Here is a 26,144-nt window from a genome sequence, read left to right as displayed (position 1 = left end):
TGTTTCAAGGAAAAGTCACACTCATGTAGAAATCCCTGCATGGAACACATTCCCTTTAAATAGACCCTCAAAGGTGAAATCTGTTGTTAGATCATTAAATTCCTCAGTTCTGCCAAGCCATACTTTAACAACAGTAGAAAAAGAGATGCACCAAATTCACTGGCTGAAAATAAAATCCTTGACTATCAAATTGCTGAACCACTGAGAAACTGCCTTTTAAAATGGCAAAATGCAAGAAACACTCTAAAATTTACTTTTGGAAGTGAAAGGTAGTAGAAGCGTAACAGTGTGTACGTATTTGGTTGAATTAAAATTCCATTTATAATATGCATATCAAATTATCTTCTAAAAATAGTACTTTTATTTATAAGTGAAAGATTATACAAGGGAAATAGCGCATCCTAAAGAAATGAAACAGAGATATGAACCCATGCAACCCATGCACAAGAGAGGCTCTAGGACAGTGGAGTAAGGAAGCGCACCTCAACTTCAGCACATGATCTGAATCCTTTCTCAGCTGGTCACAGAAGGAATGTAGAAACACTAGCATAGTCAGACTTATCAATTACTTCCCTCCTTGGAAAGTTTCTGTCTCCTAAGTTACATACTAAAACAGAAAGCTTCAATAAAAGTAGCTTTACTTAGGAACATGTCTATTCCATTTTCTTCAGATGCTCCCATATCATACAAGATAATAAATTTTATGAAAATCCAGTGTCTCCATTTTGGAGTATCGAAGATGAACAATTAGAGAATTACACTGACCTTATCAAAACATTAATTAGTGCATTAATAGTATAACATCAAGCTAGATTAATACATCAACCACGAGAATATTCCTTTTATTTCTATATATTTTATATAGACCAAAGTCCATGACTTTAATTAACTACTCTTGATGCCTGCTGGTATAGCTGAAGACAGAATGAATCCTCTTGTTTTTGAACCAGACAGCAACCCAAAAAAAGCGTTTAGTGTTTTCCTATCACAAATATGCATACTTAATCATTTTTTTAAAAAAAAGGACAAAAAAAAGGACAAAAACTTCAATTTAAATTAAAAGAGTATTTAAAATCCAAAGAGAGTATACTAAACAAAATTTCAAGAAACATGATATTAATAGCATAAATAAGAAGGATAAGCTCTTCAGGAACAGTCATTATCCAATGAAGTCAAAAGTCATAGTCCCACTGACTTGACCGTGAGTTTAATTAGCTTTGTATCAAGTGCCCCAACAATCTTATGTTCATTTTATCACTTGAAGTAAGGATATAAATATTCCTGATCAGTGACTCCTTCCTAAAGAACCAAATGCCGACTTATACCTTATACCTTATATATCTGAAGCAAACCAAACCAAATCAAACCAACCAACCAACCAGACAAAAAAATAAAAAAAAAAAACAAAAAAAAAAGAAGAAAAGGCAGTATGATAATATCTCAAGAGACCTAGGACCAATTTCTACCATAACAAATCTATATATAGAACTAAAAATGCTGGGAATTTCCCACTAAGTATTGTTTAGGCATGAGGGAAAACAGAGAAGGAACAATGCATTTGATAGTTCATAAATAATGATTTCAGGTATTTTCTGAAATAATGGTTTCAGATACTTTTACAGTTCAGAGAACAAAGAAAGAAAGAAACCAAACAGAGTACTTATCACATGGAAATGTTAGTAGTTAATAAGTACCCATGTTTCCAAGTGATTGAATGTATTGGAATTAATGTTGCACTGACTTGAAGAATTACTTATGTGTTTATTTCTAATTATGTTGCTTAACAGCCACCAGTAAAGCAACCTCACTTGTTACCTATCTACTGGAGAGGTGACTACTGATAACTCACAGCAAACTTTCCGTCTACCACAAGGAAACCATGTCAAATTAATGCAAACTCTTAAGGACATAGGGGAAGCAACAAATATTTGACTACAGCCTAGTTTTTCAACTGCAGCTTACAAAAACATTCATATAATTTCCTGATTTAAGATAAACAAATGCCTCTCATAAGTCTTATAATGTAAAAAGAATACTAATCCACTCTGGCAACTATTCATCTTAGTATAAAACCAATCTGCACATTTAGACAGAATACCTTTTCTTTGTAGCATTTTTATTAATTTAAGTAGGATAGCCAGCCACTGAAGCAGCTTCCTGCTGCTCACAGTTCCCTTACCCTTGATTTACTACAAATAGAAAGTGATATTGTATTTGTATACCACGTGTACCTACAAGAAATAAATAACAAAATTAAAATCTATTTTATCTCAATAACAAGTATATTATGATTTTCTCCATAATACAAAATTCTGTATTTTAGTGTTCTTTTAACTAGGTATACAGAATCAAACAGCAAATCAGACATGATTGATAGTGGAAATTTTATTTTAAAACGGCTCGATTTCTAGTAAAAGGCTAACATCTCACTATCTTTTCCCATACCCTCTAATCAGGTGGAAAACGTCAACAATTTATTATTCTTGACAGAACACTACGGCTCCAACTTTAAGGTCACTGTGCTCTTACGTTTTGTGTAGGAGAACAAGCTGTGTACACCTTAGTAGGGTGTATAGAAAATAGAGGAACAAAGCAGAAAAGCAGAAGTAATACATCTTGATTTTAATAAGCCTTTTGACACTACCTCATAAAATATTACCTGGAAAATTAATTAAGATTTGTCTACATCTAATCATTGCAATGTGGACTGAAAGCTGACTGAAACAATGAATAATGTGATAATTTAGCAGTACAGCAGAACAAGGAATCAGTGATAGTCAGCCTGGGAAAATCACAGATCCACTGATAGGAAATAAAATTCTGTGTGTGTTTATTCAAGGACCTGACACAACTTTCTACTATTCTATTAGGTAGAAGATTAGAAAGTGGATTGATTAACTTATTCAGTTATGAAACATAGAACTTAAAGACAATCAATATTCCCACAGAGAATATCATAGTTAACGTTCTGTAAAATCTCAGCTTTTCTCACCTTGATTAAGCTATGTTGAAGGTCTTTGTTTTTTAACTGAAGGCTAGCATTAGGAAACTAACTAGGAGTAAAAGAGAAGTTCATCTATGAAAGTTCCATCTGAAGGATAGAAATCACAAAATGCACAAAAATCCTAAAGTCTGTAAGCAGAGGAAAAGATTTGAAGTACTGAACAATTCTGAAAAATAGCTCAGGATATATCTAAGTATGCAATTTGTTCCATGAATTGGGAATTTGATATGGACATTTACCTTTTGAGGATAATTATCTAAGCACAGTAGTGCCCCATATATGAGTCATACTGTGTTGATCAGCACTGCAAGATGTACGTAGGTAATATTTCTCATTTGATGCAATTAAGGAAGTGTAAAAAATGGCAGAATAGAAAAAGTAAGAAGTATGACAGTAAAAGTAGAAAGAGCATTATGGTTAAACTGTTTATATTGAAGTTTTTTGGTTTGAATTTTAAATTCTCATTCATAAATAATACAAGCTTAATCCAGCTTTTTGTTGTTGTTGTTGTTGTTTTTGCGTAGATTTATCTTTTCTTTCCTTTTCACCATTAGTTGTTCCACTTTGATATGTGTAGAAGAATTAGGTTCCTAATCACCCTAGAACTACTGATGCTACTAAGAGCACATGAAATACTACACTCGACCTGATGCAACTGACTAAAAAAATATGTTTCAGACGCTACAATCCTGGCTCCATCTGATATTCCATTTATTCCATTGCATCACTGCTGTCTTCTTCCTGTTTGCTACCAAACCACTTCTTACTATAAGGTGGAGCAGGTAAAAATATCGTGGCAGAGATCTACCAAGATCACATGCCCCTCCAAGAACTAGTTGAACTGAACCAGAATAGTCTCCTCTGAAATGGAAGATGGCTTTAGTTGGGTATGTTTAGAAAATGACTAAAGACCAACACAAACTACCTAGCACTAAATACAAAGAAATGACACCTTCCTAATACTAGCTGGGGAAAAAAAAAAAAAAAAAAGTGATCTAAAGAGAAGAAGAAAGTTTATACTCTCTTCATATATGATGGTAAAGAACTAAGACTCAGAGCACCTTCATTTTCAGGTTTTGGTTTCAAGTGTGAAGACATTATATACTCATATGAAGACACAGGAATAAAGACATACCATTTAGTATTGCTAGCAAAAGCGTTCAACCTTTTTCCACTTTAGCTACCTACTCTCAGAGCAAAATGCATACGTTTGATGCATCCCAGGAGGTTCAGACTGGACATTAGGAAAAGGTTCTCTAATGAGAGGGTGGTCGAGTACTGGAACATATTCCACAGGGAAGTAGTCAAGGCTGCCAGAGTTCAAGAAGCATTTGGACAACGCTCTCAGACACATGGTCTGATATTTGGGGAGTCCTGTGTGGAGCCAGGAGTTAGACTCAATGGTCCTTGTGGGTCCCTTCAAACCTGAAATAGTCTATGATTCCTAATCCAGCTGTGAAACACTTCTCTCTGAGAAAGATTCTACAGCCATCTGTATTGGGTTTGCATGGCAAGGGTTGAATAGTGGGGGGGAAGGGGGCTTCAGGGTGGCAGAGCCCAGGAGCAGCCCCATGTTGAGCCACGAGCAATGCTGGTTGGGCCACTGGGAGAGCAGATTGAAGAAAGGGAAAATCTGCTGTGCTACAGCAGCTGGGAGAGGGGTGAGAGCTGAGAGAGAAGCAGCCCTGCAGCCCCCAAGGTGAGTGCAGCAGGAGGGCAGGAGGTGCTCCAGGCACACAGCCCAAGTTCCCCCACAGCCCATGGAGAGGCCCCTGGTGGAGCAGGCTGTCCCCCTGCAGCCCACGGGTCCCACACGGAGCAGATCTCCACGCTGCAGCCCGTGGAGGAGCCCCCGGTGGAGCAGGTGGATGTGGCCTGGAGAAGGCTGCGGCCCACGGAGAGCCCCCGCAGGAGCAGGCCCCGGGCCGGAGCTGCAGCCCGTGGAGAGGAGTCCACGCAGGAGCAGGGGGTCTGGGGGGAGCTGCTGCCCGTGGGGGACCCGTGCTGGGGAGCAGTTCTAGAATCATATCATAGAATGGCTTGGATTAGAAGAGACCTTAAAGATCATCTACTTCCAACCCCGCTGCCAGGTATCCCTAGAAGGGATGCCACCCACTAGACCAGGTTGCCCAGGGTACCACCCAACTTGGTCTTGAACATCTCCAGGGATGGGGCATCCACAGCTTTTCTGGGCAACATGTTCCAGTGCCTCACCACCCTCTGAGTGAAGAATTTCCTCCTAACATATAATCTGAACCTACCCTCTTTTAGTTTAGAATGGTTACCCCTTGTCCTACTACTATCCACCCACGTAAAAAGTTGCTCTCCATCTTTTTTATAAGCCCCCTTTAAGTATTGAAAAGCTGTAATGAGGTCATCCCAAAGCCTTCTCTTCTGCAGGATGAACATCCCCAGTTCTCTCAGCCTTTCTTCATAAGAGAGGTGCTCCAGCTCTCTCATCATCTTCATGGCCCTCCTCTGGACCCACTGTAACAGATCCACAATTTTCTTGTGCTGGGAGCCCCAGACCTGGATGCAGGACTTCAAATGAGGCCTCACCAGGGCAGAGCAGAGCGTGAAAATCCCCTCCCTCCACCAGCTGCTCACTCCTTTATTGATGCAGCCCAGGATGCAGTTGGCCTTCTGGGCTGCAAGCACCCACTGCTGGCTCATGTGGAGCTTTTCATCCACCAGAACCCCAAGTCCTTCTCCACAGGGCTGTCTCAATGAGTTCTTCTCCCAGTCTGTACTCATGTCCAGGTGCAGCACCTTGCACTTGGACCTGCTGAACCTTGTTAGGTTTATGTGGGCACACTTACCTAGCTGTGACGGTCCCTTTTTATAACATCCCTTCCTTCTGTTGTATTGTCTGCACCACTCATCTTGGTGTCATACGTGAACTTGCTGAGGGTGCACTTGATCCCACTGTCTATGTCATTGACAAAGATATTAAACAGCATTGGTCCCAAGACAGACCACTGAGGGACACCTCTCGTCACCAGACTCCACCTGGACACAGAGCCACTGTCAGCTCTCTGTCTGTGGCCATCCTGCCAATTCTTTATCCACCAAACGGTCCACCCTTCAAATACATCTCTCTCCAATTTAGAGATCAGGATGTCATGTTGGACCACATCAAACACCTTATAGAAGTGCAGTTACATGATATCGGTCAGTCTTGCCTTGTCAACTGATGCAGTCACTCCACCATAGAAGGCCACCAGATTGGTCAGGCAGGTTTTGCCCTTGGTGAAGCCATGCTGGCTGTCTCGCATCACCTTCTTGTCCTGCATGTGCCTTGACATTGCTTCCAGGAGGATCTGTTCCATGATCTTGTCAGGCATAGAGGGGAGGCTCACTGGTCTGTAGTTCCCCAGGTCTTCCTTTCTATCCTTTTTTAATATGGGAGTGATGTTCCCCTTTTTCCTGTCACCAGGGATTTCACCTGACTGCCAAGACTTTCTGAATATGGTGGACAGAGGCTTGGCAACTACTTCAGACAGTTCCCTTAGGACCCTAGGATGCATGGCATCGGGTCCCATAGTCTTGTACCTGTTCGGTGTCATCCATTCCTGAAGGGCTGCACCTGGAGATACGGTCCCATAGGGGAGCAGTTCCTGAAGAGCTGCAGCCTGTGGGCAGCCCCCTCAAGCTCAGTTCAGGAAGGACGGCATCCCGTGGGAGGGACCCCACGGGGAGCAGGGGCAGAGAGGGACCGTGAAGGAGCGGTGGAGACAAAGCGCTATGGACTGATCGCAGCCCCCCATTCCCCGTTCACCTGAGCTGCTCAGGGGGGAGGAGGTAGAAGATGGTGGGTAGGGGGGAGAAGGTGTTTTTAGTTTGCTTTTAGTTCTCACTGCTCTAGCCTGGTAGCAGTAGGCAATAATCTCCCTATGCTGAGTCTGTTTTACTTGTGACAGTCATTGGTGAGTGATCTCCCTGTCCTTATCTCAACCCACAAGATGTTTTCTTTCATCATATTTTCTCCCCTCATTTTTCTGAGAAGTGGGAGAGTGCTATGGTGGTGCTGAGCTACCTACTGGTGTTAAACCACCACAACATGTTCTCTTCATTTTGTTCCTCCTTCCCCAGTCCAGTGCCACCAACATACTTGGCAGCTCCATTCTTTTTACCAAGAGGAGGCACTGCTCTCCCAAGGTGCAGGAAGGAGCAACAGACAGTAACACCAATTACATTGATGTCTGGCACAGTTCTATTTCTATTGCTGTGGGGTGAGAGGGATCCAGTTTGGAGAAGAGGACTCAAAGGAGAGGTAGTGTTGAAGGTCTCACGGAGGTTCAGAAGCACAACACAAAACAGAATCCATATTGCAGCACTGCCTCTCCCTCCTGTCATTACACAGGCTGTTCCCTGGAGCTGCAGCACTGTCTCTTACGGAGGATGAAATGCAGAGAGCCAACAACAGCTGCTCAGTGGTAGGGAACTACTGATTTACATCACTGATAAAAGTATGAAATGTAAGAATGACATAATGTCCATGTGTGCAAAATACTCCAGCAGCTGTACAATACTACAGGAACTGAAAGCATACAGCTCTGCAATCAAAATGTCAGCCTGTAAACTACATACAAATGTTAATTTATGAATGGACACAGACAGAAAAATAATGAAATTACCAACAGCATATAATGTCAGTTCTTCCTTCGGGGACAAAAAGCAATACATAAATGCAGAGAAAGAAATATTTGATGAACTAAAACATATTAGAAATATATTTTGTCTGTTCCTCTTTTTTATTTTTAATTCCATTTGAAAGTATATTCTTTCTTGCTTTCTACTACCTTTATATTATTTTCTTATAGTTTCAGCCATGTATTTTCAAGCCTTGTGCTGGTCCAAAACTTCAGATAGCTAAAGTTGTCATGAAAAATATGGGGAAAAGAAAAAAAAAAAAAAAAGGGAAAAATATATGCCTGGTCCTCTTTGGTGGAACAGAAGGATATAAACTTGATGAATTCTACACAAGGCAATGACAGAGAGCACAGCAGAAAAGAGAGGAGATAGTAGTGATTTCTGATATTAGCGTTGATCTCAATTTGCTTCTTCATTTTTTTCCCAGTTTGAATTCTCTGATCCAAAACTATTAATAAATACACACCAAAGACACAATTCCTGTTGTTGCAACCAGATGAGTGTAAGGAAACATTATATGACACAAAGATATTTTTGTTTCAGGATTTCCAGACTTTCATTAAAAAAAATATAAGCATTTTAACTTATTTTAAACACCAGGTAATTCTTCCAAAGTAACATTTTAATGTGGTTCTTTCTCTTACAGCATCGAAAGAATATTAAACTCAAGGGATTGAAGCTAGTGCTCTTGACTGTCTATTTTTCTGAATGAGATTTGAAAAGCGGCTCACCTCCCAGGACCATACCGGCTTGACAGCACTTCCTCAAGCGACATGCTGGACAATTCTTCCTACGAATTTTATCAACTATGCAGTCATTTCTTCCAGCACATAAATAATTGTGCTGCCCTGCAAGCAAGAGAAAAACAAGATTAATATGTTTTTTAACATGACAAAAATATTTCTGTGTATAAATGTTGCAAGAATAACAGAGGAGTCAAAAAAAAGTATAACTGACCCGTTACAAGACCCCTTCATTTTGTTAGCTTTTAAATAATCATCTGTTACCACTTAAAGTTTCTTTGGCCTGTTTAAGAGTGACATTCCCCATCTACATCATTCGAAAATAATTAACAGGCAGTACAAACCTCTTAAAATATTAATTGATATTTCTAATGTAAATCAAGAATGAGGACAAATTTCCTTCTGTGTTGTTTTGTTTGTTTGTTTGCTTGTTTTTCCTTGTACTTTATTGTTCCTGATTGCGAAGTAGTTAAGTTATTTTTGCATGGATTGATAAAGAGTTTCCAACAAAACTGAACAAAGAAGTTGGGGCATTATGCAGTGCAAAAAAATAGCCCTTTAAGGCTATAAATTACCTCTGCTGGAGAATCAGTTCTGCACAACACCTGCTGAGACACCAGCTGAACATATGAGGCCAACAGAGGACAAACAGAGGAAGGCTGTAACTTTTTGGTTTATGTTAGCTCTTAGGAATGGCAACTCCAGTTTATTGTTTAATTCTGAAGTACTCAGTTAGGAAGAAGCTGTCATTAGTGTATTAAAATGGAATCTTCCAAATGAAATTAGCTTCCAGCAGAACAGTAAATTTATTAGCAAAACATGAAATCCAGCTGATATAATAACATTCTTTCTCAAAACAAGCTTCAATGATAATTTTTCTTGAAGAGAACAAAAAAGTGTATTTTTATGCTTTTGTACAATAGTGATCATTTCTGTGATTCATTTTAATTTTGAATGAGTAAACAAAGCTGTAAGAAGAAAACAGAGCAAATCTTCGCGTTAAGCCTCAGTTTATCCCCTAAGGTTTAACTTTAAAATCCTTCCTATTTTTGCACACCATCCTCTATCCGTTTCTGTATTTTCATTTTCTTACATGAAAGCATAAAAGATGTTTCTTTTAAGAGCAAAAAAATGGATAAAAAAGTATATATAAACTGTGGGAAGTACCAATATCAGGATATTTTCCCTGTAGAATATTGTGGATGTGGACCTGCAAATATAACAGGCATCCACAGCACAACTTTTAGATTTTTATTTATTTTTAGATTGGTACTACTCTGAGTTAGCCATCTGATGTCACCAGGAGCAAACAAGTCTGAGACAATTATTCTATTCAGCTGGTGTTATTCTTTTCTTTATAATCTTATTCTGTCCTTTATCTGCACTTGGTCAAGTGAGCAACTGTTCACCAATAACTTTTCTAAATAGGAGAAAGACAAACTGAAAATGACTCCTCAGATGAAAATGCCGGAGAAGACCACTTTATTCTAACAACAAGAAAAGACTGGTGCTAAAACATGTGAAACAATCCGTTTGCTTCTGTGGTAACATCTTTTCAAAAATTAATTTACTTCCTACCTTTACTTTTAAGAACAACTTGTTTAGTTTTAATGAAAGAAACCTGACTTCCTAAAATTCGTTTTTATAACAGTTTCTTTTGTTTCAGAAAATAACAAGTAAATACAAACAATTGTCTTATGCATTGCCTGGAATTTTAAAAGTATTTAATAACGCACTAAATCACAAGACATGCTCATTTAATTTCTCCCATTATTTCTAATATTGGATATCTTCTTATAGGAAATGTTACCAAAATTAATGCAATGACTAAAAATCTGTCTTGCTTTGGCAGCAGAGCAGGAAGCAAAACACTTATTTTGAACATTTGTCATTTATTTGCATTTTTTCCTCATCTTGCTTTGGCTTTATTAGCTACAAAAGCACTCAGTCTTTTGAAAGGCAACACCAGTTTTAAGATTGTTACTTAAAAGCTATGAAGCATCAGATTATTTCTGCACTGTGGCATTCTGATGCCTTAATGCGCAGTTAATTTACAAAGAAATGCTTAAGTATACGGTTTCGGTTATATTTGTGGGTTTTATAGTTTTTGTTTGTTTGTTTGTTGTTGTTGTTTTTGTCCCCTTAAAAAATATCTCTTTGGACCTCATTTTTGTGGAACCCTTTGAATTTATGCATGGTCTGGATCCTTTTAGCCCGTGTCCACAGAAAGATCAAAAATGGACTATGCATTTCCAGCAAATGCTCAGAAGCAGCTTGCAAAGCTACAGGTATTCAAGTTTTACTTTTCCTCCTACGCTGACACAGAAAAATACTTATCTACTAAAGTTAGTGCCATATCATGACATACTCCTCTTCAAACTCTCAAAGAAAGTGTTCATATGTTCTAGAATGATGTCAGTATTTAAACTTTGCTCTTGATACTAGTATGTGATTTGCACACCAAGTATGTGTGCTCACTGTTAAAGGAGGCTAAGAAGCTTGGGTAGAAGCAGTAATTGCAACAATGTTTATGCTGGAACAATAAATTAATTGGCAAAATGGGAATTAATAGCTTGATCTATACACATTTTAACAGCCTGTATTATTAAATAACAGTTATATAACAGCTTTTAAATATTACACATCTAAGATTAAGTGTTACAAATCAAGATTGCAATACACTGTAAAATTTAGAATTTGCAGTTACACTTTTAAGGTTCACTGCTGCTCTTATAAACCTCTTCATAACTTAGGCTTTATCAGTAGATCCAATTTCCACTTTAACTGAAAATGTGGGAATTACTTTATCATTATGTAACAACTCACCATTTATTATAAATCCAAGACAGAACAATTTTTTTCCCATCTGCTGACCAAATCATAAATGAATCACAATTATCAAAACTGCTCTTGAATGTTCCTATGTTCTAGTGAATACAGCACACCATCTCTGAGTTATAGGACAGATTAAGTAAGTCCAGTGCATACCATGAGAGAAATGAAGCACCACTATTGGAATTTAGGCACAGTAAGAATTTCCTTTGATCTTCAAAAAGTATTATTTCACTCCTATTTATTTCATAAACTGTATCTGAAATCTAATAATTAGCAGTGACCTAACATATATTATGCGTTTACCTAGTTTGCTTCTTCCATAAAGAAGAAACTAGCATGAAAAAAGAACCAAGGAAACACTATCCAATGTCTCCCCTGACACTTCCCAACCTAAAGTGTATTTCATTAATTTTGTTTCAGCTGCAGCTTTTTTGGAGAACACATAAGGTTCAACTATTTAGTATTTCACTTAGTCTCACCTGTCAGGGCTTTTTTAGTTATTTCAGTCATCTGACTGGATCTCATATAGATATACAAATCTCACATAAAACTGTATCTGTGTTTCTACCATTGTCAAGAGCTGGATTCTGAGAAAACATTACTTGCTTGGCTAATGTCAATATTTTAAGTGCCAGCAACCATGTGAAGGACTGATTGTGTAAGAAATGGAAAACATGCCAGATATTTAGTTAGTTTCCAGATCATGGGACAATACTTATTTCAATTAAGCTATTTGGAAAGTTTTGATGGTATGCCTAAACATTTCTTTGTAAATATATCATTTAAATCATTTGTTGCATCTCAGTCCTTAGGATGAGTATTTTATTAGTATTTTAACTGATTTGCTTAAATATGTGAATATTGCAGTAATACTAAATACATGTACTAATGAAGTACCTTAAGACCCCTGCCAAGACAAAATTCCTGTTCAATTGGTAGCATGTCACACAGTATCTTTTATATGTCATTATAACTAGGAGATAAAACAGAAGAACCAAGATAGTTGTCTAATCACTAGGGCCCAGGTGAAAAAGCAAAAACTGATAATTGTGTTTCTTACAAAAATATGGATCTGACAACTTTCTGACAACTGCCACTTTCTAGGAAGTTTTCCCCCAATGTTAAGTTTCCTGAAGATGTTTACTTTCACCTGTCTTTAAAAGTGCACATTGTAGCTTTCTCTCAACACCTCAAAGCATCAATTTTAATGTAGATTTGATTACATATGGAGAAAATACAGAGATTTCATCTGTTACTTATCCATTCCAGATTCTTGTAGGGTACCATTTTTCTTAACCTCCATCAAAGTTCATTTATGTTAGCAAAGGCGGAAGTACTAATGTAATCAGTCAACTGCAGTTTTAAGTACTTCAATAACTAATGCTACATTGGCAAGTGTATATGAGAAAGTGATTAAAACGTGTATGGTCTGCACACACAAACACAATCAGTCACAGTTTTTGCTGTGACTGTAAAGCTGCACTAATAGTACTACATCACTGAGAAATGCATGTAGAGTGTCTTTAAAAACTGGTCTATTAACTGAGCTCACTGTCATACTGTAAGTCATTTAAAATGATTCAAATGAACTAACAAGTTCCTGAAATTTTGCAGATATGCAAAGACGGAAAATGTATCTGCACCAGGAGTATCACATGCTGGCAGCCAGTTATTTGTGTAAGTGCATCTGTGCTGAACTGCTGCCAGTCTGCACAGAAGCAACATGCTTGTTTGCAAACTCTCATTTCCTCCTGTCTGCAAATAAAAGCACTTTCTCAAATCTTCTCTCTCCCATAGCTGATTCTGTCTCCCCATATCACTCTTACCTATCAATGTTTTCTTATAAAACCATTCTATTCCCACTACTGGAAGACTTCTGTTCACAACACACACCACACTGTTCTATTTAGTGTATATTATTATTATTATTACTACTACTATTATTATTATTTCTGTCTAAAACCAGCAGATATATAATGTTCTTTGTAAATTATTTTATGGCCAAGTACCTCCCAATGTTGACATTTTCCTTCCTGAAAGCCAGCCTCCAGCTTCTGCTCAATAATTTACTCCCAGTATGCTCTTTACCACTTACAGTATTTTTCATACCATAAGAAATAGGAAGTGCCAATTATACAAGCAAATTTAAAAACCAAAGGATTTACTTTTTCACTCAGTCCCTGTCAGGGGTTCCTGTGGAAGCTGACAATAAAAATGGTTTTAAAATAAATAAAATGGAAAATAGTTTCACCTATGTGTACTAAACACAGCGGTCCAGATGTAGCTTCTGAGTCTAACTTTGACTTCGGGAAGCTAATATACTATATTAGGGTAAGCATTACTCTGGATTTGGGCTGATTCTATCACTGTTTTCCATAACTAGGCAAATAGTCTAGCCTAGTTCCTCATCAGAAATGAGAAAAACAGCTAGACTGACCTTTGCTCTGATCTAAATTAACCACTGCTGTATTTATACTGTTCCCATGTGCGAAAAAGCAAATTTGTGCCGACCTCACATGTCACAATGTGGGCTTATGAGCATGGGTCTTGGAGAACTAGGAACCTATACTACAGAGTTTGTAATACTCAAAGCATGCCCTTCGTGTCCCTGTATGCCATTAGAGGCCATTACAATCTCCAAGACTCCACACACCTCAAACAACATTTTTAAATTATTTAACACCAACTTCACTTTTGTGCTAACGTTTTCTGCAGAAATAAATATGTCACTGAAGTGAGGTTGAAACTCTAACGACTTAACAACAAACCACATTCCCCACTGACCTTACCATACATAACCTGTTTATAAAGAAAACAGAAGTTACTGGAGGACTCACGTCTCCCTCCTTGACCATCAAAATTAGATTTCATTATTTCCCAAATATTAGCAGGTGTCCTCACTACAGCTCTATAAAGTACTTTTATTTTCAGACCAGAGGAAAGGAGAGTTTGCAAACAAGTGCATTGCCTCTGTGCACACTGGCAGCAGTTCAGCACAGATGCACTTAGGCAAATAACCGGCTACTCTATATAAAGTCCATAGTGGTATAATAAACATGCTATTGATGCAGATCTGCTTCACAGCCAAGGGTTTAGGATTCAATGGATCAAAAAGAGCAAAGGGTGGAAGAAGAGTAACTTGGGAATATGTTCCATCCTGGACTCTTTTTCTTGCTGAAATAATATGGAATTCCTTCCCTCATAACAATATAGTTTAAAGTGAAAACAGTGAAGAACGATTACAGCCCAAGTCATTCTTCATCCTAAGGAATGGTCAGGACTGCAAAGAGAGAAGGGTGTTTTTGACTCACTCCAAGCATGATGGACACAGATCTTACATCCTGGGTGACTGCCTTACCTCTTCTATGTACTCAGTGATGGGGTTTGTGAGCATTAACAGGTACTAGAAAATCCTTCACCTTTGTGAAGCTAGTCTTCCATTCCTTTGTGTTAACTACATGTGATGAAAAGAGCAGGTTGAATAAAAATGTTTTGTTCAAAAAAAAAGCAGAACTATAAAATGTTCATTCCTAAGTCAAACCTAATATTTCTTATATTCTACTTTACTTTGCTAAGCAGATTGATAACTAATTTTTCACATAACTCTACTTAAAACAAACTTCTGTTACACTTCCACTCCATTATCCGTTAATTTGTAGTTAATTTGTAAGCATATCTTACAGTCCTCTGCCTAATTTTGTTTGCTAAGTGGACAAAACAAAAATAGTTTCTTTAGAAGGGAAACAGCATTTTCAAACTACCATATATTTTGCATTGCTTTTCTTCTCTTCAACAAACCACTTCCAATGTCTGCAACATCTTTGACTGATTCTTTCTCCTTTATCTTGATTTGAAAATCTTCTTGCCTTTTGTTGTGAACACCGCACCACAGTCTTTTTCCTTCCAAAAATTACTTCTCCAGACAGCAACCTATGCACATTGTATTTATGGTATCTACAAAACTGATCAGTTAAATGTAGCTATGCTGTTTTCATTCACTTCTGGGTAGTTAGAAGTTATAATCCTGAATGTGGTTTGTTTTGTTTTAATCTTAGTAATTTCCCTATTTATTCTATCATCTTCAACCAACCAAACAACCAACCAAACAAACAAAAAACTATAATTAAGTCCTGTTTTACAGAAACCATCGTGAACTGCAAAATAAGGATTACTATTTCACATTGACTTTATTTGGTCTTCCTAGAATGTTTACCACAGTAACATTCTGAAAGGCATAAAGTCTTTGCATCTAAATACAGGAATTGACAATAGTAAAAATTCTGCATAGCTAATATCTTTCAGAAAATGATTCTGGCTTCTACAAATCAGTATTTCCAGTTCTTTTTATGGCAGTGTGTCACAATTGTTCCATGGTCACCATTTTTAAGCGATTAATTACACAATTAGTAGAAATATCTAAAATGATAAAATTGACATCTTTTTATCTTTTTTTTGTCAGTGAAGGTTATATTTCTTATAAAATGACTATAGATCATGGGATTTGAACATCCAATGTACTTTAAAAGCACACCAACTATTTCAGAAGTATACATCATTAAAGCACATTTGTTCTTCTGATCCCTGAATGCTGTATTCTTCTACCAACATAATATAATACATTATATTTGTATTTCAGTCATCCCATCATTATGATCTCAGTGAAAGTATTACAGCATATTGCCTTGATGAAATTTTCACCATATGTTTTCTCTTATTCTTTGACTGTTCCTAGATCTCAGCTAGTAGGATAGGGTCACTTGCTCTAAGAGTAACAAAGGTAGAAAAAAAAACAGAAATATTAGCAGAAAAATGCAATATACTAAAAAACAAACAAACAAAAAAAACTGATATTGATGCCTGTGATCAAAACACCCAACAGACAGCAAACTGCTGAAAAACTGTAAAGAAAGGATTCTTTTGGCTAATTAGATTCTAATGTGTAGACATCCAGCAGAGTAAGTAGTGTACACTCTGATCTTGGGCACTGGAGAAAAACAGGTACTTTAGGATGTGATTTATCTTAACCTTGAGTAACATCTAAACTGGGGTTCTTTAATAGCCTATCGATCTCCAAAGGAAGCTTAAAGATTAGACCAAATACGGATGTCCACAATGTAAATGCCTTCAGCTTGGTGCAACATATCTCATACAATGCATTGTCATTGGGGATTATGGAAACTGATATAATTATTTGTCAAGAATAGCATAATATTTTCCAGGATGTCAATGTCGCATGTAACTCTTTTCATGCTTTAACTGCAAAAGATTCCAGGTTGTTGGAATACACTCTGATGTTAACTGATATTAACCAACAGCCACTTGTGAAATTGCAGGAGTTGTTGACTAGGTATGACCAGGAAGCCTCTGAAGTACAGCCATGTATCAGCACAGACAACAGCAGACTGTAACATGCAATTGACACTTGTTAAGTCTTTCCACTGGTAGCTTCTAAAGAACTGTCCCTTAATCATCGGTTCTGTGGAACAGATATATAGCTTAAGGAGATGGACACTGTCAAACCTAAGTGCATTTTTAGCAAGTGATAGTTTGACTATAAATACTTATATACTTATTTGATTTCATTATTATATTTATTTATATACTCTAAAAAGATATTAGCTACCTTGGTGGTATATGGGTGGGATTCATACCACCAAACACAGAGAATGTACATCATCACCTGACACTCTTTTTATACTCAGTATAGAGAAATAGTTCCTGTTAGAGTAACGTCATTTTCATCCTACGTAGATATGCAAAACAAGTCAGGGCATTACTCCCCAGAAGTTCCTGTTTCTCTCCACCTGCTATAGGAGGAACTTGAGATGCACAGCTCAGGTTACTCCCATTGTGAATATCTGAAGTTAGAGCAATCAGCAATGCTGAGCACTCAGCTGCTGGTGCTCTGTAAAGCAAGCAGTCCTACATCACCTGAAATAACTTCTAATCCACCTGAAAAGATGTTTTATGTAATACTCTATACAGTTTCTAAACACACTATATAATGTTAAGCCAAAATTTTTGGTAATTCTCATTTCTGCAGTTGCCTGTGTTCTAAGCCATCTCTTTCAGGAAATCAGTACAGTCATGACGAGAGCAGTAAGAAACCCAGCATTAGCACAACACCCAAAGCACAAGAATGAATGCGATCCTTGCTCACTCCATTGTTTTGCCACAATTAGATCAACAAATTAATGTTTGTCAAATGGTTAAGCAACAATACTTTTTTTAAGCCAGAAGTATGATACACAATTATGTATCCGTACAGATCTTCTTTCCCTTTTTATAATGCAAATTCTTTGCTCTCGCAGAAGTGAGGCTTCTCCGTTGAATTTTAGGACCTTCACAGACGTAATTTCGTGTATTTGAATTTGGAAATATACTTAAGTTTACTATATATTACCACTTTTTTGTGATGTGCAAAATAAAACAGCTTTAATAATATTAAATATACTAAGTGAGAAACATTTTCATCTCTCAACTTGCAGTATGATGCTTTGTCTGCTTCATGAAACTTTCATTACTATTAGGTTTATGGTACACACTGTACCAAATTCTGATCCCAAGAACACAGAAAGTGGGATTAAAAATAGAAAATTGCTGTGGAGTAAGTAGAACAGAGAACTTTTTACATCTGCTTTATCAATTTCATAGATGAAAGGGTCTCTATATTATGGCATTTCACTGTCTTTCCAAATAGGGCTTCCTATCAGTAGATATTTTTTTTAATCAGTGTTTGGTGTGCTGTGCCATTTTACATTTTTAAGCTATGTAAGAGCACACTTGTGACAATCTTCCTCACGCAGAGTATTTCACTACGTAAGTAGTGAATCACACGGCCATCATAAACTGCTTATTTGTAACACAAGTCAGATAAACTTTATCAGAAAGGCTGGCTGAAACAACGCTCAGCCTTTTCACTGCACAGACGTAACTCATGCTTAATTCAACACCTTCCTCCACCCACATACACAAGACAGTGAAAACTCTCATGTAAACTACTTTCTATCCCATAGGGTTTGCCAGGCTTAGGTCTCAGAGAAAAGAAATGTCTACATGTCATCAGTTAAGTGTTAACTGCTGTTGTGGTTGAGCTTGTTCCCCGACGCTATTATTTGTCCAGCACTGTTACCCTGAACATGAAGCACATACTAAAACTAGAAAAATTGCTATATATTCATTAGATCAACTTAATAATAGGGTCCCAGATATTTGAACAAACCAAGAGTTATTTCCTTACACATCTGCTGCAATGTCATGTATTTATGTCAGCCCCAAACTCTACAGGTTCACCCAACTACCTGTCATCACATGTCGAAGTAGCATAAACAAGGGGCAAAGGAAGGCAAATACTTTTATAAATATAAAACAAAAATTAAAAGTGGGACTTTATATAGGAAACAGCACTTCAAATTGTTTTCTGGTTCCAGGTGATTTTTATTTTTCATCAGCAGAACTACCCTGGATACACTTTCAAGAATGCAAGCCACCAAGAAATGATGCATTAGTGATAGTGTAACACCAGGAACCCACAACTCTACACGTTGGTTCCTCTCCAGGACAGAAATTTCACTGTGGTGTTACACGGACAACTGCAAGGTAAGAGATGCTGATCACAGTTGCCTTACATGATTTTATGTGAAGATATCCTTATAAGATACTATTTACGTTACCTTATAAGATACTTTATCTTATAAGATACCATTATAAAATACCTATTTATTTATGACTGCCTGGCAATTTAAAGCTAAGTACGAGTTGACTTCCTAAATTTCATTCTCCTAAACTAGCAATATTATATCTGTTTTTTGTGACCTTGTATTAGATATACTGGTAGCACTTAAAAAATGCCTGACCATCAACATCAAATTACTTTGCAAGTACGGAAATTCTGTAATTTTTAAAACATTTTAAATCTTATTTCTGAATATTCTTTGGTTGGTAACTCCAAACTGCCATTCATTTTCAGCTCACGGACATGAACGGTACTAACCCATCTACATACTGAATCCAATTTTGTATTTTCAAATTTCTTAACTGAATATAAATAACAGAAACTTCTATTATTTCCATGGTAAACAAAGGAGATCTTTCAGCATTTTTTAAAAAGCCTTGCAATTTTTACAATAATTGAATCAATGGATTGATAAATCAGCTCTTTGTAGGTAACCAACTAAAAACATATAACCTCTATATGCAAATAAATATTTCCTAAAAAGTCAGTATCTTTATCCCTAACCTGCATTTTCTCCTTCTCACCTCTAGCACAAAGAGTTTTTTTTATATTCATTTTATTACAGTTCAGCCCCCCCCCCCTCCCAAAAAAAAAAAAAAAAAAAGACTTGCAGTTTTAGTTAACATCTTAGGATTCTGCTTAGAGTAAAATATACTTATGGAATTATAACCATCCTTTTCTTTATATATATAGGCACATATTGGAAGCCAGGGACCCAAACGACAAAATATCTACCAAACCATACATAACTAAGAATTCATTGCCAATGTTGTAAAATAATTTAATACTAAATATAAGATTTTATATTCTAATTATAAGCATATAAATATAAACACAGTTCTGGTCCACTGTTACACTGTATGGATACCTCCTAGTTCTATTCAAATGTACGGTTAAATCATACTTAGTATAGAAACTTTTAGATTCACCTGTACAGTTTCAAATTCAGACTGAGCATTTGAATTGTGCTCTGATTATATTTCAAAAAGAGTAGCGATGGAAAATGGAGTTTTCTGGATAACAAAATGGTCCATTCTACCTCAAAGGAAGCATTTAATTAATACCGTATTTTCCACATACTAGGTGTGAGTAAAAAAAAAAAAAAGTGTATGAATCGTGGTTTCTGTAAAAAAAAATAATATATATATATGTATAGTTGGCTGTTAGATTTGAAACAGCCAACATACCTAAGATTACAGAAGTAATTAAAATAGCAAATAGGCATTTTCCAACAAAGTCAGTACTACTGTGTTATGTCCCTTGTTATGTATGCACTTGAAAACTTAATAACATATGAGAGAGAAATCTAAATATAGAAAATCCAAGCAGCAGCAAAGCCTTCTATTTTCAACTATGTTTTAATTTCTCATGGTAATCAGGACTTTATGGAAAGTACATGAAAAGCAGACTTATGATTATGAATTTGCACTCAAAAACTTTAGCATCTCATTTGCATGAATAATATTGGGAAAAAAATAGAGTAGCATTACAAATTTAAGAAGGCTAGTAATGTATTCCCACTCGAAGAAATGATGGGCAAGGGGACACTTTACATAAGAAAAACTTCTCAGTAAAATGTGTGAATCTTTAAACACTGTTTTCTCTTGTATCTACAATAAAAATATTATTTTTCTTTTTACAAGAGAGTAGTTTGTCACATTTATTTCTGACAAGTAATAAGTGAAAAAATACTTTAAGTTTAAATGAAATTGGATATCTATCCATTTCAAAGCTAATAATTTTATCCTATGCTTCAGTTAAAATAAAGAAGTCCATCTTTTTAAAGAACTCTCTGTAGACTTGCACCTCCTACGTAAAATAGGTAACTACATTTGTTCATGTTGTTCATGCCCATATTGCTCATTTCTGTCATTCTTCTCCATAAAACGTAATAATCTATAGTTTTTCTTGTCATAGTCCAGCTTTCTGAGGTAGTTGTCAATTCTTTGAATATTCTTACTAAAAAAAAGCAAACATTTCTTCACCACACTCTCAGTCTTTGGAATCATTTAAAAAATGGTAAGTATGAAGATGGTATGTAAAACACAACTTTTTTTTGTTTGTGTAACTGTATTGACCTCTTATTTCTCTGTATGTTTATATTAATCAGTAAGATTCTGCTAATACAGCTTTCGCATAAATATTCAGTGAAAACAGCCTTAAGAAATCCCTAGTAACAGCCTATATGCCTTCTGATAAATGATAATGTATCATTAAATAAAGTATATATGCTGAACAGTAATTGGATATGTTTTTGAACAGGTTCACCTACTGCACAAATACAGCTGGATACAAGTATAGGAAAAAGACAAACTTCAAAAGTTACAGAATCAAATTAAAATACAAAATTAAAAACTGAATACTACAGTTGAAAAGTAAATAAATAAACCTTCTTTTAAAATATGGCATTCATAAATTACACTACTCTTTCTTAAAACTTCAGCTCCCTGACTCTTTAAGAGTACGTCTGATGCAGTATAATAACCAAAAGCAAAGAACGTGAAGCCAAACCAAGAGACCATTTAACAGTCAGTGAAACAAATATATGCCTGTAGGTGACTTAAAAGCTAATTGTTTTTCTGTATTGCAACCTAACAAATATGTTTCTAATTGTTTTCTCATGAATGCCATTAAATGTATTAGAGAAAACGTGGCACTAACAAAGCTAATTAGTTCATTTAGCCCATCCAGTCTAGTGGTCTCAATTTGAAGATATATAGTCTGATAAAGCAAGAACATGAGCATATGCTTAAAATTGAAAGAAACAGCATACTGAAACAATTCTAACTAAAGTATTTTGCTGAGCTTTTAATTTCCCATTATTCCCCTTTTCATCTGAAGAGCAATAAACTCTATAGCATTGAATAAACTATATATCACAACAAGAAAACATGATGCAATTTCTTCTTTTAAGTAATCCTACACAGTGCAACAACGGTTTTGTTAAGTGTATGGAACAGAAACTTTAACGTCCAAGTTCTGACAGATAAGAATTGTGAGAAAAGCAGACAAAGAATAAAATGTTTTTTCTTTTACTCGGATATGTTTTACTTCTTCATCAGCTGAAGTATATAAAGCAATCTGCTCCTGTATTTAAAATCTCTGTGGGTATATATGGACAAGGCATAATATAATTCAAAAAGGAAAAAAAAAAGTATTATTACTGATTTATGAAACCTGCAGTTTGGCTTTGTAAACCAACATCTATCTGGAATAAAAGTTAAAACCATTTGACTTGAAATAGTTCAGTGGAACCTGAAATACTTCCATAAAGCTCAGGAAGCCAAATTCTGTATTTTGCAAGCAAGAAAAATTACATATAACTTCAAAAAAAGAATAAAGCCAAAATAAATACCAATCTGCATATGATTAGGTCATACCCACAAAATTTTCATTTAAATAGTATTTACACTTTCTAAAACAAGTTCTGTATTTCCCAAGATCTTGATGAAACTCTACTTACTGAGAAAGATTAAAAGATGAACAATAATAAATAGCACCCAGTGAAAGTACAACAAATAATACTAGTAAAGTTAATAATGAAATATTTTAGTTAGTGTTCACCGTAATACTTTGAGTTGGCAAAACAAAAAAACACGACTACAGTGATCATGCTCACAGATCAGCAATAAGTAAGGGGTATGTTCTTTGCAGTGCCTAGGAAGATATATGTCAAATAATAAGGAACAATGGCATGATATAGTACCTTCCATTGCCCTTTTAAAGAAGACTTTACAACTTCCACAGGTAAGTACTCCATAGTGGCAACCAGAAGCCTCATCACCGCAGATGAGACAAATCTTCTGGGGTAGAGATTCAAAACTGTATTGAGAACTTTGGCTGGATTCTGTATCTGGCCTTCAAAAGAAAAAGAAGAGAAATGAAATATCCAGATTTGCAATGGTTAGCTACTTACCTGTATTAGTGAGCTCTATATTAACAGCTTCCTTTTACATCTATAGGACAAGGGGAAAAAAAAAAAAAAGGCAGGATTGCCTTTCAGCTTGAGGGTTTCTCTACGCTAGGATAAAAGGCGTATTAGCAACGTGTGCCTAGCCATTAAAAAGGAAAGTAGTGAGCAAAAAACATAGTAGCATTTTAACTCACTTTAGATAAAAAGGGGACATTCTAGGAAACTACCAAAATGCTCATCTTCCTCTGATCAACAAGTCTTGTGAGTAAAGTCATACTGATCGATATCTTTTTCTGAACACCGAATGGTAGAGAGACAGAATGAAACAGAAGTCAATTTAATTTCAAAAGCCCCCTTCACATGGGAAACAACCAAGCTTTCTCAGCTAGAAAAATCGTTAATAATTGGTTTGTTGCCTCCTGTTCAGTCGCAGCGTTATACTTAGTAGCTAATTCTGATGAGCACATTGAGCTGACGAGTACTTCTGTATTTCTTATCAAGAAAAAAGTAGGCTAATCTAGCTAATTATTATGTTTAAAAAATCCATATGTTTCTATCAAAACGATGGAGTTATTTTTGCAAATATTTCTAGATAACACCTTGGCATCATAGTAAGCCATATTCATCCTAGTAAATTAATATAGATATTTAAAATGTTTTGAGTTTTTTTAGGTGAAATTAACTGCTTTTTCCCAAATCAGCAATAATATTCTGGAGAATATTTAGGTATGTATAGATACTGTCCACTTGTCAATTAAGAGAGGTGAACCTACTGCTCCTCCCTTCTGTGGAGCTGGTTACTGTATTGCACAGTATGAAGCAATCATAACAAAAATGCCGCTTCTCTCGGAAGGTAACCGTGCCCAGAAGACCATCAGCTGCAAAATTAAAACCTCGGGTGCGTTCCCACCAGCACCGGGACACCCCAGCGCGCCCAGACAGCCCCGAACTGGACGTGCAGCCACGGCGGCCGTCTAAAATCTCCAGTGGAGCTCCGCCGAGTGCCATCGTGTCCCCGTTCCTCCCCGGACCGTCCCTTCGACCCCCTTCCGAGAGCGCCGTCGGGGGGCAGCGCCCCCCACCCCCTGCGGTGCCGCCGGCCTCCCTTACCGCACGTAGCCGAGGTAGGGCGGGCAGAGCTGGGGCAAGCCCTCCTTCAGCACGGCCGCCGGGAAGCCCAGGGGTTGGTGCCCGTTGAGGCCCAGCGGCGGGTAGAGGCCCGGCGGCGCGGCGGAGGCCGAGGTGGAGGGGAGGCTGTCGGGCAGCGCCGGCGGCCCGTAGGCTGCGGGCAGCAGGGAGGCTTCGGTCTTGTAGAGGACGCACTCCAGCGAGGGCTCCTGGGCGGCCCGGGGGGGCTGCGGGTAGTCGGCGGAGGCTGCCTTGCCTCCCAGGTACGGGGCGGGCAGCCCGACGGCCTCCTCCTTGATCTTCAGGGCGGGCTGGAGGTCGCCGTAGGCGAAGGGTCCCTCCTTGCCGTCGGCCGGCGGGTAGCCGTAATCCGCGAAATCCGGGGCGGGGGCGGAGGGCGAGGTGCGGGGCCCGAAGGCGCTGCCTTCGTACGCAGCGTCCACGTCCAGCAGCTGCCTGGTGCGGGAGGCCAGGTAGGCAGAGTTGAGCGGCAGGATGGGCACATGCAGGTAGTCCTGCCCCGGGCACGCTCCCGGTGCCGCTCCCTGTTCTTGCTCCGCAGCCGTCGGGGAGGCCGCCGGGACCGAGGCCAGGCTCCCCCCGGAGCCCGAGCCCTGCTCCGGCCGGTGGCTGCCGGCGGGGAGGGGGCGCTCCTGAGGGGGCAGCGCCCCCAGCCCGGGGGCTTTGCCCCGGGGGGTCGCGGCGGGACCCTCGGTGCCCGGGGGCGATTTGAGGGCGGCCGTCAGGGCGTCCCCCCCCGGCCAGAGCCGCGGAGGAGGCTGCGGGGGGCTGGCAGCCGGAGCTCCCGCAGCGCTTTCGGCCGATTTCGGCTCCGGGCCGCGGCTCATGGGGGCGCCGGGAGCCTCCGGGACCTCCGGCCCCAAGAAGGACCAGGCATGAGCCGCGGGGGTCAGGAAGGTGTCCAGGACGCTGTCCAGGGCGTCCTTATCAGGGAGGGAGCCGCTCCCCGGCCGGTACGAAGGGGAGTCCCGGTCCTCCTCCCCCGGCTGCCGTTGCTGCCGCCGCCGCTCTTCCTCCTCCTCTTCCTCCTCCTCCTCCTCGTCCTCCTCCTCCTCGTCGCTGCTCCTTGGGTAGAGCAGCCCGTCCAGGGCGATGTCGATGGCCTCCGCTTCCCCGCGGCCGGGGTGGCCCTGCAGCAGGACCGCCCCGTCTCGGGCGGACGAAGGCGCTCCGGGCTCCTTGGCCTTCACCTCGGTCATGCTGCCCGCCGCTCAGCCTCCGCCGCGGAGGCCCTCGGGGGGGAGGGAGGGAGGGAGCGAGGGAGGGAGGGAGGCTCCCGGGGCGATGCAGCGGGGCCGGGCGGCTCCTCACATCCCGGACGGCGGCTGCCGCTCACATGGCGCTGCCTTCCGAGGAGGGGCGGCTCAGCCCCGGCCCCCCTCCATCGCCAGCACCACCGCAAAGCCTTCCCCGCCGTCGGGGACGGGGACGCCTTTGCCCCGCAAGAGGGGAGAAGCCACTCAGCGCCTGTGTGACACTCCTCCCCGAGACCCCCGCCGTGCTGCCCCCCCTGCCCTTACCGCCGGGGGGCTGCGGTGCCCGGGCTCGCCCCTCCCCGTCGCCGTCCCCCCCCTCTTTTCTCCCCCGTTCTCCCTTCTGTGGGGCCGCTCCGCGCTGCCTCCCCCCGGGGCTCGGCTGCCGCCGTTCCCCCCGCGGCTTTTCCCAGCCGCTCTGCCGGCGCCCTGGCCCCTCCTCTGCTCCGCCCGTCCTGTCCCTCCCATCGCTCTCCGGCCCCTCGCCCCTCTCCCCTCTCCTCGGGCCCGCTCGCCGGCTGCCCCCCGACTTCTCCTCCCCGTCCCCACACCCGCAGGTGCCCCCTCCTCACGCTCCTCCGGCCCCCGGGCACAGGGCGGGCAGGTTGGGTGGTCGCTGTCTGGGGACAGTGAGCAAGACAAGTTTTCCTTGCTTGCCCTGTCCCCGGGATAGTCTTCCTGTAGTCTTTCACCTCCCTCTCATTGTCAGTTTCAGAGGTAAGCTCTGCCCCAATTCCTCAAAGCCCTGTTACTCACACTGGTGCATCTTCCATGTTCCAATAGCAAAGAAACCATGGCATTGTAAAGCACCTGATGTTATAGGACCTCGAAAGCACCCTCTACTATACACCAGAGAAAG

General features: G+C 39.5%; 1 protein-coding gene across 1 annotated transcript in view; it reads right to left on the bottom strand.

Moving 5' to 3' along the window:
• The window catches only part of PGR (progesterone receptor), a 40,654-nt gene extending 15,277 nt beyond the window's left edge, over positions 1–25,377 (bottom strand). The window contains exons 1-3 of the mRNA XM_083840036.1: positions 23,994–25,377; positions 22,677–22,828; positions 8,389–8,505 (exon numbers count right to left, since the gene is read on the bottom strand). Coding sequence (XP_083696162.1) covers positions 8,389–8,505; positions 22,677–22,828; positions 23,994–25,231 — 1,507 coding nt within the window. The 5' untranslated portion in view covers positions 25,232–25,377. The remainder of the gene's footprint in view (positions 1–8,388; positions 8,506–22,676; positions 22,829–23,993) is intronic.
• Positions 25,378–26,144: the final 767 nt, after the last annotated feature.

The sequence above is a fragment of the Anser anser genome, assembly GCF_964211835.1.
Source record: "Anser anser genome assembly, chromosome: 1".
Lineage (NCBI taxonomy): Eukaryota > Metazoa > Chordata > Aves > Anseriformes > Anatidae > Anser > Anser anser.
This window is presented reverse-complemented; position numbering and strand designations above follow the sequence as displayed.